Below are 16,676 nucleotides of genomic sequence, written 5' to 3' on the forward strand. Positions count from 1 at the left end.
TTTACCCACCCATGTTTCTTGTCCTTTAAGTTTTCTTTTTCAAACCGCTAAACTGAAGATGGAAATAGTAATTTCCGAAAGTACTTCTTAGATGAACATTTGGTCTGCAATAAATACTAAGCTTTTAGTAGTTGTTTCTAAGTTTTTATTATAGTTGTTTCTAAATATAATCACCGCTCGTAATATATAGTAATACAATAGTACCATTTTCGAGGTAAACAATAAGTTGCGCTTGTGTCTTCAATTGGAATGCTTTTAAAAAGTGTCCATCTGATAGCATGCATGTACTGGCAAAGAGTGCGTAATTGTGTCGCCATGCCTGCACATATTACAGTACGCATGTAAAATACGGTAAGTATTCAGCTATATCCTACCTAAATGATTAACCAAATAAATAATTAGGAATACTAAGAAGTTTAAGTGTACTACTGAAAATAAGTAAATTTTAAACACAGTTCTCTGCTCTTCAGTGAACGCGGACAATTTGAAATTAGTATCTATTGAAGCTGACATATTCAGTTCGATACGTCAAGATTTAGCTTTGGAATGTTGGTAAGAGTTATTACAAAACAATTATTTTATTTTTGAAATCAAGGTGTGTACAAGCAGGTGAAGGATTTTGCTATAAGTAGCCTTCTTCCTACGTTAATAATCGTAATGAACATCGTAATGAACAAGTTTGAGTGTAAAAGTTTGAAGAAAGAACAATTCTATTCAAGGAACTAAACCAAATACTCCCGAAAATTAAATTAATGACCAAACATGAAAATCATAATCGTTTGGATTTTTTAGACTTGACGTTTACAGTATTAATAAAACAAAACTGACGAAAGCGCCAAATATATATTAATAATATTTGTATAAGAGTTTCGGAAATGTAATATTGCCTTCATACCGAAACTGTTACACAGATATTGTTAAGACATAACACGCAAAGAGTGAAAAAGTGACTGACTAGACCGGGACTCGAATCCGGGATCTCCGGCATACCGTGCCGATGCAAACAGCCATACTGAGTTGCGTAGTGGTTAATACATCGGCACGGTATGCCGGTGATACTGGATTCGAGTCCCGGCCTAATCTGTCATTTTTTCACTCCTTGTGTTCTAGATATCACATCTATAGAGTATCTGGTAAGTTAAAAAATCGGTTGTTTCTTCTTTCATTGATATCTTATTACTATATATATTTGGTGCTTTGGTCAGTTTGTTTTATTAATACTGTAAATACTTCCGAAGTTATAATGGAGAAGATACAACTTAACGTTTAGTCGAGAAATAAGTGAATTTATTTTTAAATTATATAGAAAACATCGACTTCATGTGACTTCAATGTACAAAATATCCGTTTATTCTAACAAAATTAAAGAGCTAACTTATAGTTAAATTTCTTTCTGGAATGTATTGATTGACATAAAAGATCAATTAAGAAGTTTTTTAGAATTAGGAAAAAAAAAAAAAAACATTTGATATACATAACATATCGGAACAAAAAAGTTGAATTTCCTCTCTGTTATGAGCGAAATTGTTATTTAATTTGAATAAGGCTGCTAAGAAATATGGCTTAGGTGATCTAGAAACACTTGTTAATGCTATGATAGTGTTTATAAAGCTATCTGTCAGTACAAGGTAATAAATTGGTATGACTAGAAGAAACACTGAAACGAGAATAAAGAATCATATCAGAGATGCTGAAGATCGAGATTCTGCACTTTTCAGGCTTCTCTAAACACCTAGGTTTGAGCGCAGAATTAGGAAAATCCAAAATTACTGCCAAAACTACTCCACATATAGAAAAGAACGTTTTTGAGTCATTTCATATTACAATTAAAAATAAAACTTCAAATGAGGATAAGAACAGACAAGAATTACAATTTTATCATTATTAGCTTTATTTTTTTTATTTTTTTTATTTTTTTAAAAAAAAGTAATACATTAATTTGACCCAACATCTATACCACCTTTGCAAAAGAGCACTATACACGAGAAATAGTTTATTTGGCTGGAACTTGGCAACATTCTTTCCACACAATCTCAAATATGGTTGCTTTATAGCATAGTAAGATTTCCGTAACTATTAATTGTCAATACTGTATTATACCTCTTTCTAATTTTGTCATAACATATAACTATTTAGTGTTTTTTGAGAACAAAATTGGCCAGAAAGTTTAAATTGAATCAAGATTCAGTATTTTTCGTTAGAAGAGGACATGTGTAGTGTTATATGTGAATTCATTGATACATGCTTTCATGTTGATTGGTGATGAGAACATGAGAAGTGACTTGTTCCATTTTAACTGATTATGGGCTAGATAGATTCTTTAACCGACCTGCTTACATATCACATTTTAATATACCGCGCTTCACAACCTTACAAAAATAGTATAAGCACAATTGATGTAGCAGCTTTAATAATGCGAACTTACTATGTAAAAAGGTGATTCAAAATTGAGACTGTAAACACAATATTATATTTCAGTCTATTGTACTCGTATTTTCGTGCCACTAAAAGATATTAGAGACGACATAGAAGGCCAACTTTTCGCTGCGTATACGACAGTCATGTTGGGCTTTTAAAAGCGTACAAGATAAAAGAGCAAAGAATGACTAGCATCATATTGTTCAGTATCAAAACCTCTGTCTCTGACCCTTCCCTTGTAAATAAAACAATAAAATTTTGCCAGAAGATATTCTAAAACAATGTGATATACTGATCACCAATGAGCTTTCAAGCACTGGGATATTTATGAATAAATACACTGGTGTGCAAAACTCAAGACGAAAGTAAGTTTCGCATGCTGTGTCACTCAGAAGTGGCACAGATTACTGAAACTTGAAACATACACAGAAAGTAGGGTACAATATGATACAGGAAATAATAAAAAGAAACACGTGATCGGAAGAACAAAAATGGCACTTTTTTACACAGGCATTAACTTATACGGAAGTCTCTGACTCATGATGGCCACCCTGACGTTACAGAAGGGTTGAAATGATCCTTAAAAGGATGTGTGTTCACCACGAATAGCGATGTATGCTTTGCAAAGTGCTCCCATGCAGCTCCCAAGGTTATTGCAGTATGGAGTTCCATTACTCCACTACTGCTGTTGACAACTGCTGAATGGTTATTTGTGCATCTAGATGTGCTGCAAGACATCTTCCTATGGCATCCCAAATGTGTTCGATGGAATTCATGTAAGGAGAACAGTAAGGCTAGTCCATCTGCCGAGTACCTTCTCATTCCAAGAGTTCCGCAACTTGCGCTCTTCGATGCGGTCACGCATTATAATCCATAAAGAAGAAGTTGGGGTCTACTGCATCTCTGAAAAGACGGGCGTAGAAACGGAATGCAGTGTCACAATAACGCTGACCGATGAGTGTACCGTGTTCAAAAATGGTAGGTCGGTATGTATGCCCATGCATCATTATGCCTCCCACACAATAACACGCCACCAAAATTATTGTGTTCGACAAAGTTCTTGGGTTCATTGCGTCTTTCCAGCTCTCAACAAATGACTATGCGTCCAGAATTGTTACTCAAACTGAATCTTCTCTTGGAGAAAACAGTGCGACCCCACCCTTCTCGGTTCAATTCTGATGTTCTTGGAACAACAACGAATGGTGATGTTGATGTGAGGTGTCAACGGTATACAACGTAAGGCAGTCGGGCGAAGCCATACAGTCGGAGTACCACTGTGAAGCGTTAAATTGGTCGCCTTACAGTCCTCCTAGATGTATTTGCAACTGCACCCACTGTTTGACGTCGGTCCCTTCTTGCTTGTTTCAGAATGTAGTAATTATACCCTGGTGTAGTTCCCCGTAGTTGATCACCATATCACCTTTTCACGCATTGCCCGTGGTTGAAATGCTCCTCATGCACGTGGAACAATATTGTGGACAATATCAAACCCCTGGGTCACATTAATCACACTTTGTACTTCTTATAATTTCCCGACGATTCTTCCCCATGTAAAGTCACCCCAAAGTTGTCTCCGGGCCATGTTGTTGTAAGTAACACTACCAGAATGCTCTTTAACAGCTCTCTGACTGATATGCCATGTCTCGTCCCTTTTATTCAACTGATTCGTGTCGGGGAAGCAGATCCATTCGGCGCTACGTTTACGCTGATGTCAAGCTGCGCAACGTCCCTATGCATGTAAGAAGGACATCTCCAACATGCTGCCTGCCGGGCTTTCATTCATTTCCATCCACTACGCAATATTTTAAACTACTTTATCTATTTCGTCGTTAAGTTTTGCAACCAGGATACTAATTTTATACCACTCTGGTATATATTCTTCTGACTCATGACTCATCCTTATAATAAACGACAAACGTCTCAGTTTGTCCATCATACTAATGCTAATCAGTCACGCTAATAGTTGTTGCTACGTGTGGTATATCTTGTCCCTGACGCTAACAGCTGTCGCTATCTGCGCCATTGGGTGTTAAATTGTGCAGGCAATTTGCCGCTTAAAATTACTAGTTAGAAATACACTGAGTTAATATAGCAAGTATTTAAACGTTTTAAAAACTCATTATTCCTAAGGAATAGATTCTCTCATTTTCACGAAAACAGAAGGAAATGGACAGATCCTACCACACCTCTTAGTTACGTTACTATAATTTGCAATGTTTAGTTAACTTTGTTTAGATAATCATTACACTCATAGAGTTAGAACCATCTTCTTTAAAGTATCTAAATCATAAAGTTTAGAGACATCTTCTTTAAAAATATCATTTTTATAACTTCAAGACAGAGAAGTTATTTTTAATCAAATATTACATTATCTACATTTGCAAACAGAGAAACAAGCTTCAAGTCAGTCTTTAGTTAATCTGGTTTTTGTCAAGGACACAAGTGTATTATATACTGGACGAAGGACTCAAACATATAAGCCGATTTCACTCACCTGAGAAGATTCCCTGCACAAACACTCCTCTACCTGACGCTTAAGGCGACTTACTTCATCTTCTAACCTATTTATTGTACAGATGTTCTCATTGACCTACAAAAAATAAAGTTATAAGAATACCAGATTATTAACGGGAACTACATGCTACTCGTTTGTACAAAACTTAAGTTAGCAAATATCGAAAAGACTAAATAATAAATGCAGTATATACAAATGCTATATAGTCTCCTGTTACATCATAAACACAAAAGCAGAGCAGTAACTCACGTGGACGAACACGGGTGGAAGAAGAAATAAACATACGAATAAACAATTGTTTCATAAGTAGAACTCCATATGAACATGTCGTTGAATATGATGTGGGTTATCAGGTCGAGATAAGTGATATACAAGGTATCCGAGAAGTCCCTCTACCCCTAGGTTTGAGTATCACAGAGAACAATGTTATGTTATAGGTAACACCACTTTCACGCTCACAGACAACATTGTCTGGTATCCCAGTTCTCAAATATTGTTTCCTATCCCTGCGTGCGAGGTCACGTGGAGCACTGGAGCATTTCAGTTGTTAAGCCCATGGCTAGTGTGAGTGGTGCAGTTACACAGCTGAGGAATGGTTAATCGCATCTATGTGGGTGCACGATCGACCACACATAAGGCAAACAATCACAGCATCAGGGTATCAACTCTCTTTCCCCCAAAAATTTCCAGGACAAATCACCAATTTTCCAGGACTTCGACAAAGGAAGGTATAACAGAATTGCAACTGTAAGTTCAAAACTCACTGAAATGAAAAGTATAGTAGCTTACGCAGTGAATATTAATGCAAGTACATATTAATGCACAATAATTAAATACAGAAAGCGTGGCGTAACAGGCTTTTTTTTTTGCCTCCCCTTATAACCGATCCACCCACATCCAGCACATGTATTTTCATTCTTTCTACATGACATTTTAATTGGGCACCGAACAAATTCACAAATAACAAAAATCTATTTTTCGCACATGGTATCTTCATAGCGTGACAGTGTGACAAATAATTAGGGGAAATAAGGAATTATATTACAAGTTTTTCAACTGAGTATGGAGTTGTGTGATTTCCTCATCTATGCACATAATCTCTTTGTTCTTTAGCGAAGCTGCTCTACGGGTAGCATTTGACTTTGTCAATAAAGTAAAGCAAGAATTCTGCTCTGCTTCATGTGCAAGCTGATTTGCTTCAGTCTCCAATGCTTCACTTGTTTCCATCAATTTCATTTTCTTTCTCTACAGTTGCTGTAAATTTTCACTTATCTCTTTCCTCTTGCTCTGCGCTTGACTTTCTCTTTCAACAGTCCTTATTTTCTAAGCTCTGCCATATAGCGCTGCCTTGCATGGAAGGCATGATGCAGTATTTCTTTCGTGATGTTGATTGAAGTAAGGCCTTTATGGGAAATGTTATCATACAATCTATGAAGGATTGATAATGGTACAAAGCACAGTTTCTGGAGGATAGTGCTAGTGAAGACAGTATCCAAGAATGGGTTGACAGTCTAGTGGATGAAAGAAGAAGAGAGAAGTTCTCCCAACCAACCACCCTGTTAGGAAAAAGAAAGCCCACCAACCACCTCCACATGCAAGATCATGACAAATTACACTGTTCAACAACGAAAATGTAAATTGAACAAAATCAGCTAATTCTTATTGATTTTGTGGTGCTGATCACGAATTTGAAAGTTATTTTCGAATACTAGCTCTACTTTTTGTTTTACAGGCATGTCTAATAATAACGCTTTAAAAATAAATATATTCGCTTCGTTTGGGGTAAAATGTTACACTGATCCGGCAACACTGGAGAAACTATATGAACGCTTGGTTTCATTGTGTTCCTTATCCCAGTAGTGTTCTGCTAGTGTTAGAAAAGACAGGTTTAGTGCAGTTATCAGCGTTTTGGGTGTGACGTTTGTGTAGTGCAGGACACAAAAATAGAACTACAAGTACGCAGAAATACTGGTATTTCGAATGTATATTTTTAAATAGTTGTCGGAACTATTTCAAGTGACATTTTGAGGATTTCAATAAACAAAAATGCCGCGAAATTGTGTAAACAGTGCGGATAGCTTCTGCTACGTGTGTGGGGAAGTGACATTTTCCTCACAAAAGCAGACTATAACACCACTAATAAGAAAAGCCTATTAATATTACTCTGGTTGTAAAATTGGAGACCAAGATAAATCTTGGGCACTCCACATTGTGTGTAACACTTGTGCCAGCAACCTACGAAATTGGATTAATGGGAAGGGGCGCTCAATGCCTTTTGCAGTGCTCATGATTTGGAGGGAGCCAAGCGACCACATCAGAGACTGTTATTTTTGTATGGTTCCTTCCGTCAAGAAGGGAATTTCCACGAAAAGAAGCGGGCCTTGATCTATCCTAACATTCCTTCTGCAATGCGCCCTGTTCCACATGGAGAAGGACTACCTGTTCCTCACCCACCTAAAGAATACGATCTTTTTTCTGATGATGATCAAGAAGTTGAAGCTCCTGAATCAAGTACTTCGAAGGACCCTACGTTTGTTGTAGAAGAACCTCCATGTGAACCACATAGACTTACTCAAGAGGAACTAAGTGATCTAATCAGAGACTTGGACCTCTCGAAAAGCAAAGCCGAAATTTTAGCGTCACGCTTAAAGCAATGGAATTTATTGTAGGAAAAAGTAAATATTTCAGTGTATCGGAATAGGGAGAAGATGTTCACTTCATTTTTTACTATGGAAGACACACTTGTGGCATGTACAGATGTAAATGGTCTCATGAGGGCACTTAAAATTAATTACGAACCTACGGAGTGGAGGCTCTTTATAGATTCGTCCAAGGTGAGTTTAAAGGCAGTGCTTTTACATATTGGAAATGAACTTCCTTCAATTCCTGTAGGTTACGCAGTTCATATTAAGGAATCTTATGAAAACTTAAAACGTTTACTTCAAGCCATTAAATATTACGATTTTCAGTGGCTCATTTGTGGTGACCTTAAAGTAATAGCACTGTTGCTAGATATGCAGTAAGGGTATACAAAGTATTGTTGCTTTACATGTGAATAGGACAGTAGAGATCGTGGATCTCATTACCGCAAAAGTGATTGGAGTAACAGAGAAACTCTTCAGCCGGGAGTGAAAAATGTGCAGCATGAACTACTGGTAGATCGTAACCGAATTTTGCTTCCCCCTCTACATATTAAATTAGGTCTTATGAAAAGTTTTGTTAAGAGCATGAAATAAGAGCCTATAAGTACCTAAGAGGACAATTCCCTCGATTAAGTGATGCCAAAGTTAAAGAAGGTGTTTTCATAGGGCCACAGATTAGGCAACTATTCAAAGATCACAAGTTCGACGAAATTCTCCAAGGTGAGGAGAAAGCTGCGTGGGAAAGCTTGAAGAGTGTTTGTTCACAGTTCTTGGGAAGACACCGAGCAACAAATTATAAACAACTGGTAGCAAAGTTGTTATTGTGCAACGAAAATCTTGGTTGCAATATGTCTCTGAAACTCCACTTTCTTCATTCACATCTAGACTTCTTTCCCGAAGATTGTGGAGCAGTAAGTGACGAACATGGTGAGCGTTTCCATCAAGATATTGCAGCAGCCATGGAGAAGAGATATGAGGGAAAGTGGAGTTCTGACATATTGGCCGACTACTGTTGGACTATTGCAAGGGATGTTCCAGATGTAACCTACAAAAGGCAAGCCAAGCGAAGACGCTCAAAATAAAATAAACATAATCCTGTACAAGGGATCACTTGAAACTTTTGTCTACATTGCAGTGTAGTTCTTGCACAAAAAGGTATTTGTACATATTTTTCATGTTTTGATGTTAATACTGATTTTTTACGGAATTGTTAATGTTTAACTTGACCACGGTTACTTTATTTTCTGTATCGCTGTGAAACTGGTATTTGCGCAATTTTGAAAAAGGAAGTACAAGGGTATAGAAAGCTATAGGTTAGGGTACTTCTTAACTCCCCAGCTTATCACATCACAGTGAAATAGATAAAAAAAAAAAAGTGAAATGTAGAATGTAGGTTTTTACAAGGATTTTGCTTAAATGTTCTATAAATATTAATAAATTTGTATATATACAGCTACTGTTGTACAAGGGCGTTTTTTTTTCACAACCTGAGCTAAGAAAATTCTTCTATTATCATTTCCTTTCATATTATGCTTAAATGAATGTAAAAACCGCAATTTCAAAGAATTTACATACTTTCGATCAAAATTTGTTGAACAGTGTTATTATTCAGCACAAAGATAGTAATCAATTAAAATCTTCATTATAATTATGAAAAATAAAAATCTGACATTCAGTATTTCTGTAAATTTCAAGGACAGAAATGCATTTTCAAGGACATTTCCAGAATGTTTCCAGGACAAAATCAATTCAAGGACATTTCCAGGACGAGTAGGAACCCTGCAGTACTTAAAGATCGCTTTGGCAAGGGCCCACCTTACAAAGCAATCCTGCTTGATTGAGAAAAGCATGTCTGCTTCAGGACATGTTAAATACAGGCCGCATAGTGAAAGTACGAAGACGCGCGAGGAGACGTGTGCTGCCGTCTCTGGGTCAGTTGCATTGCCTCCAACTAAATCTCTTCATAAAAGAGCAGGTGAACTGAGTATACCGCGTTCAACAATGCATGACCACATTAAAAAAAAAAAAAAAAATGCATATGAAAACATTTATGACAATCAAACCTAGGGATACGAGAACTTCTCGGATATTCTATGTTCTGGGAAGACTTGATATGAAGTTTTTGTGGGGACATCTTTGGGAAAAATATTTTTGGGTAGCAAACTGGGAGGTTAACATAAAAATGGGTGTCAGGAAGTGAGTATTCTTCTCATCCAAAGAGATTAGCAAAGGATGGAATTCATTCGAGTGTTCTTGTCTCGAGTCTTAAAGTTTTGTATCTTATATTTTATTTACCGTGTTTGCCAGTTTACAAGACACATTTTCTTTCTTTGAGAATAAGTCCAAAAAGTATTCCTGATTATTGTGTGTTATTTGATGTCTTCCCTACTTCCTTACGATGTACAACAGCATTCTAATTACATACAGTTAGTTCAGTGATCCAGTAACTGCTAGTTGGATACAATCGCTGTGTTTAGCGTTTCAATGTGTATATTTTTCTCTGCATATGCATGTGCTACAGACATTTCAAGACTCGCGTAACATTATTCTACATTCAGGAAAGCGCTCGTAACTCCATCAATACTTCTTGTTAAAATATACTTTTATATTTAAAAAAAAATGCAATGAAAGTAATTTAAACTCAATATCGAATACAGAAAATGGGGTGCGTTTTATGTGCCAGTATATACGATATTTATTTTACCAAACTGATTCTTCAGCGTCACTTTACTTCAATTCCCTAATTTGGTATATAATAATAATAATAATAATAATAATAATAATAATAATAATAATAATAATACAGTAAAAACTGTATATCCCGGAACACGATGGTTTCTAGCCAAATTTTCCGTCTTGGCAGTTTTGACTTAAAAAGAACATCATAATTTTGAGTTAATTATAATGTACTGTGTAATAAACATATCAAAGAATATAGATCAACTACACATGTTGGTACACTTACATTTTTAACGTACAGTTTTGCATACGTACTTAATTATCTTTTCCCCACAGTTACATCAAAGTTGGTTGACAAGTCTTGCTCATAACACGAACAAGTACATGGTTCTCTACATCTTATAAAAGTCCAATCAAAACAGAGTCGTTTCGAGAAGCAGCGAATTCGTGTAGTTTGTTCACAAAAGTGCATGTTTGTAAGTGGATATCTTCAACTCTCGTGACATTTCTTCTTCTCTCCGTCCTCTTCTACAACATCGCCATCGTTCTCTTCACATTTCAAAGGCTCTTGCCCAGCGTTCTGTAGATTTAGTGAATTGACAGTTTTCTCTACATTCTGTTCTGCTGCCAATTTGCTGTCGAAATTGATTATATCCTCAGGTGCAATTAAAAAATTAGCCTCCTTACAAATATCGGCAATGCCATTTACACTCTCCCCCACTTCATCATATTCGACAGTTATGTCTTCACAAGGGACACCTGCTTTTACAAAGCAGTTTCTGGACTGATTTTCTTCATAGCTTGATGAATCCATTTTACAGCATCCAGAAGATTTATTTGCTTTGTAACTTCCGATACCCATCCTGGCAATTCATAACTGTAACACAAGTTTCCTGTAAAATGGATTAAACGTAAAAATTACACCTTGGTCCATAGATTGAGTGATAGATTTAGTGTTGGGAGGAAAAAATACCAGTTTCACATTTGACATTTTGAGTCAATAAAACAAAATCACCTTACGATTTTCGTTTCTCATTTTCAATGTTGAAACTCTTCAACCATTCCTCCATTATAGAACTAGTCACCCAGGCTTTCTTGTTATTTTTCCGAGTGACTGGTAGAGAAGAGCGGTTTAAGTTTCGGGCATGCAGATTTTCCCATCATCACAGGGTTTACAAATGTTCCTTTCATGTTTGCACAAAGAAAAAAAATGTTAATTGTTCCTTAGACATTTTCCCGCTCGGAAGAAAAGTCCTGTCTCATCTCCATTAAAAATATTTCTTGCTTCATATCCTTCAACTAAAGCACACAATTTTTCTTTACACTCAGGAACTGTTTGAACATCAACGTCATTGGCTTCACCACAAACACGATTGAACACTATGTTATGGCGAGTTTTGAAACTCCCTAATCATCCACTGACAATCCCTAATGCTTTAGCTACTTCCAATGCTTGCGTTTGAATAATTAACCCTAAGATTGGCTTTACGATCTGCAGGATCAGGTACTGTATGATGCATGTTCTCAGCCATTTTAAAAGTTGCTGGTACACTGGGACGAGTTGTTCGCCTGTTGCAGTTTTGCACACACTGACAAGGCAACCATGTTGTCAAATTTTAACTTCATTTCTGTATATTTAATGCTAACAATGATTGCTTCCTTGTATCTATCTCATTAGTACAGTCTAGAAAAAGCATCACTGCCATATTATGTATGCCATACGTACCATACAAAGAGAAGCTATGTTCAAAATCAACATTATCAAAGACTGCATACTGTTCAAAATCAACAAGACTGGTAAAGTGACTGGGAAGTGGTGTGCTGTTAGTTTCACATGATTTCATAGAGTAAGCTGCGAGCAAGTTCCTGCTCCGATTATGTTGTTATAACTTGTTGACATACCTATCGTACTCATTGAAGTGATGGGCTTCTACTTTTGTACTTGTCATAAATAGCGTAAGCGATTATCATATATGGTGGAGTTTAATATTTCCCGTGATGTAGTTCTAGAAATATAATTTGAAAAATACAGTACATCTGTACAGCCAGTTGGTTCATGGGATTGACCTACTGTTCTTCGTTCATATTTTCAAAGCCATCATCAGTGTTGTCGGCTTTTGTTCCTAACTCAAGGAAGTTTGCTTGTAATAGTTTTGCTTTACTGATATTAAACAACACGAAAAATATGTCAAGAAAACATTAGGTATTTTTGTTAACTATCATGATTTGAGCAGCTCTAAGGCATCGCAAAATTTGCCCGTAAGCCGAAAATTTAAGTCTTTCAGAACTTATCTTTAAAAAATTACCCACTAATTTCACTGTATCATGTGATCTTATTTTGGCTGCAAGAACTTCAGGAGTCAAATTTGCTGAGAATACCAGGAGTAGCTCATTATTTTGGTCACACTGACAGAAACGAATTTTGTCACCATACACTCTGACTAGAAAGATCTTAATCTCATTGTTATAAACAGTTACCGCTTCATTAATGCTGATCATTTATTCTCTGATACCACTGAATGTGAACCCGTAGCCAGCAATTAAAGTAGTTCTAAAACTTCATTTGCATTTTCGAAAAGTTCGTACTTAACAGATGCCTGCCTAAAAGTAAGACTGCTGTTGCTGGGAGCTCACTCCACATTCATATCTTTGAATATGTGGAAGCATACAGTTCGTATATGCATACAAATCGGCTGCGAACACATGAAACTCACTGTTAACATCAGCAACATGACTGAAAGCACAACTTCTAGCACTTGTTGTTAGGGTGATGAAATACTAGCTCCTGTTCACCAGTCAATCAGTAACAATGCTGGTCGTTTGTAGACTTCGTCTTGTCTTATTTCAGATGCATCTCGAACTCGCTTCTATCCAGCCTCGGCTGATATCAGTTTTTGTTTTATAACACTTTGGCACATGAGAAAATTGTCTTTATGGAATGGGTCAACATATTTTGTATTTAACAAAATTAATCAGGAGGTCTATATCCGCTGCTAACACCCTCACGTTCATATATACATAAATCATACAAATTTATACATTTGTATCCATTATTTCTACTGTGTATTCTTTAGTAAGACTATTCATGGCTTTGGATTAATTGTTTTAACAAAAGAGACACTGACCAAAGCTTAAAACTTTATTTTAAATTATAATTTGTAACTGTTTATTCTTATATTTTGTATAATTTATCTACCTGTATTCATTATTTCCATTCATTCTGATCTCAAAAATTGTTTGTCGTATACATTAAAATCATTAAAATCTATTTTCATTTAGTTAGTTTTTTTTTTTTTTTTTTTTTTTTAATCATGTAACTGGGGTATATCATGGGGCAATGACTAAATTGGGATACGAGCAGGAACTTCTCGGAAAGTTTATTTTATTTTTATATCTCAAACAAAATACCTACTTACAACACGTCAATGAAACATGGAAAATATAGTCCCGCAGATGTAATATTTTTCAGTAAATGGTGCAAGTACCTAGCCGCTAGGGGCGCACAGATCGCTATACATTTTTCCTGGAAAATTTTTCCAATTTTCCCGGATATTCACGTATTTATAGATCTTGGTGCGTATGTGCTGTGTCATTTAAAGGATTGATTTATTCTAAAGGCAGTGACGTACGAATCATGAACTGAAGGAAGTTAGCGTATGAACAGGAGACGCTAATTCCAAAGGATTTTTTACAAACAATTTCGTATTGCGTTTTTCGTTCGAAAATATTTTTCATATTTATTAGTGTAGTTCAATAATTAAAAAATGGCTCGAGCCACGGGCATACCTTATTTTTTGTAGTACCTTCTATGATGGGAAATGCACCTTGAGCTCCATTAAGGACGCACAAAGAGGTAACCGAATTTTCATTTTCTTGTAAATTCCAGAAAAATACCCAGACTTTGCATTCGAGAGATAGTCAGAAGTATCATTTTTGAAAGCCTGATTCATTCCAAAGATAGGAGCTCAGTTGCGGCTATATAGTTGTGTACGTGTCTTTGGTGCAGGGGACGCAGGTTTGATTTCCGACGGGAGGTCATGTGATTTGGATCCCACTTTAAACTGTAGGTCCACGTCTCGTATAAACTTGCTACTGAACGGGATGCTAAACTCCAACTCATCATCCCAAAGATAATACGTACGAACAATGAATCTAAAGTAACTAAAGAAGTAGCAGCAACTTGCTAAGTTAAATTTTCTTTATAAATCTAAAATTTCTATTATACAGAGGTTGTTCAGTCTACATTTGGACAATTTCGACTTACTTAAAAATTTAGAAGAATCCAAGGCGCCAGGTCCGTAAGTGCTCGATGTGTTTCCCTTGGTTCCTAACAATAGCCCGACAGCGTAATTCCCACTGTAATAGGCTTCTCTGAAGAACTGGGAGGGGAATCTTGTCCCATTCCCTTTGCACAGCTTTCCAAAGTCCTTCCACAGTTGTCACAAGCCGTTTTCCCAAAGCCCGCTTCAGCAATCCAAATCCACAATAGTCCATAGGACTTCCATCTGGAGATTTAACAGGTACCTCATTGAAAAGTATCACCTGTATACCACTTGCCTCCTCCATCTCCCTGTAGAATGCGAGGGACGATCCTGAGGTATGTGATGAGGCCTTGTCCACCACCGCACCAGATTGGCGTCATTTCCGTACATTGTTGGAATCTCATGCTCGTAGATCGGCTCATGATCTGCTCCTGAAAATACTGCGAATTTAGTTTGCAGTTCTTCGCCACCCTACGAATCTTCAGTTTACCTCGGTAACAGTAGCCAGCAACGACCATGAACCCTTTTGGGAAGGATTCTTTACAGACACGGACCCACCTTCTGAAGTTCTTGGCGTCTTTCTCTCGGTACATGATGGCTCTTGGTTTGCCGCAGTCGGGAAGGTAAATCCACGCTTCATCGAGCGTTACGACGTACATCCACCTTTGTTTTCCACATGCCGTTCGTACAGCTTCCGGGCGTTACACTTTCGTTCCTTTTGGTGGGCATCCGTGAGAAGATGGCCGCGAGCTTTCATGACTTTTTCCAGCTTGAGTTAATGGTGTAAGTCCGGCTCACAGTCCCCAAAGACACGTCAAGACGATTAGCCATACACCTTTGTGTTGGCGGATTTTCTTGCATTGCCATTTTGCGAAGTTTCCTCTGCATGGTGGAGGTGGCCTTACATTCCCGCTTCCTAAGCAACTTCGTTGGTGATCCAAATGGTGGAGCTTCGTTGCCCTTGTACTTTTTAATAACATTTTTAATTCCACTTAAACTGGTGTTGCAACCATTCTTCTTACACTGTTTTCTAAATACAGAAACACTAAAGTGGGCGTCATAAAGAGCCGGAACATTGCCTTCCCAAAACCTGTTTAGTTTGGACGGCATTTGGTCATAGAGCGGAAACCCACACACTTGAAACAAATTTAACTCAACACTCACAACAATTGTCCTGTTTTGTGCGTTATTGTTGTCCGCGCGGAAAAACAACTCCGTTCCCAGGAAGCCACTGCACAACACTGCAGGACGGCACGAGCCAGGTCGGGTGAGTCCATTCTGCCCGGGAGGGGGAACCAACGAAATCGGCCAAACGTAGGCTGAACAACCTTTGTATAACGTGATTTTAAAGGTGTTAAGAATATAAGTTAACCACAGGAAAGACAATGGAAGCCCAAAGAAGTATACAAGTGCCTAAGTTTCAATTAATCGAAAAGAACTCAAACCACTACAGGAAGAAGTAACTAAAAATTATTAATCAAGATTACAAAGATATATGCAGAACAAATTCAACTGTAACAACTGAAATATATGTGCAGTACCGGTTCTAACATAGCCATTTGGAGTAAGAAAATGGACAGAAAACGAACTAGCCGAACTCGAAAGGAAAACCAGAACAAAAAAGGAGAACAGTATATGATATTCACGAGTGGCTACAGAGAGAATAACATTATCAAGGAAGGAAGGAACACAAACACTATAAATAATTCAAATCACAGAGAAAACTAAATATTAAGAAACTACTTCAACGAAAAAACAAGAAAAGCGGAAATTTCAAAAGAAGTATTAGCAACGGAGAAAGGAGTTTGAAACAATTGAAGTTGAAGAAAAAAATGTACAGAAGATGAAAAGCGTGATAATGGGCACATGCAGAATATTACGAAATTTTCTGCAAATCCTAGAATAAAGGAAGAAACATAACGAAACAGTTACATACTTGGATGACCATATATTTCAATATTACGTACTTAGATGAGAAATAAAGAAAAATACAATAATAATAATAATTATAATTATTATTAGAATGACTATTGCTTTTTACTTACTTCCTTCTCCTTATCCGATAGCCTTTGTTTTAGATATTCTTGCTCTGACAAAACTTGGTTAAGAAAGGTATGTCGTTGCTGCCCATTGTGCGATTCCTGTAATTATAATACATTA

At 36.9% G+C, this 16,676-nt stretch overlaps 1 protein-coding gene across 9 annotated transcripts in view; it reads right to left on the minus strand.

Annotated features, from left to right (window-relative positions):
• LOC145687193 (uncharacterized) overlaps positions 1-16,676 on the minus strand; it is a 277,098-nt gene that overhangs the window by 133,552 nt on the left and 126,870 nt on the right. For all 9 annotated transcript variants that reach the window (XM_081760661.1, XM_081760659.1, XM_081760677.1 and 6 more), the window contains 2 exons: positions 16,562-16,657; positions 4,913-5,008 (listed from right to left, as the gene is read on the minus strand). In XM_081760661.1, the coding sequence (XP_081616787.1) occupies positions 4,913-5,008; positions 16,562-16,657 (192 nt within the window). The remainder of the gene's footprint in view (positions 1-4,912; positions 5,009-16,561; positions 16,658-16,676) is intronic.

This window comes from Thermobia domestica, chromosome 1 (assembly GCF_964235325.1).
Source record: "Thermobia domestica chromosome 1, izTheDome1.hap1.1, whole genome shotgun sequence".
NCBI lineage: Eukaryota > Metazoa > Arthropoda > Insecta > Zygentoma > Lepismatidae > Thermobia > Thermobia domestica.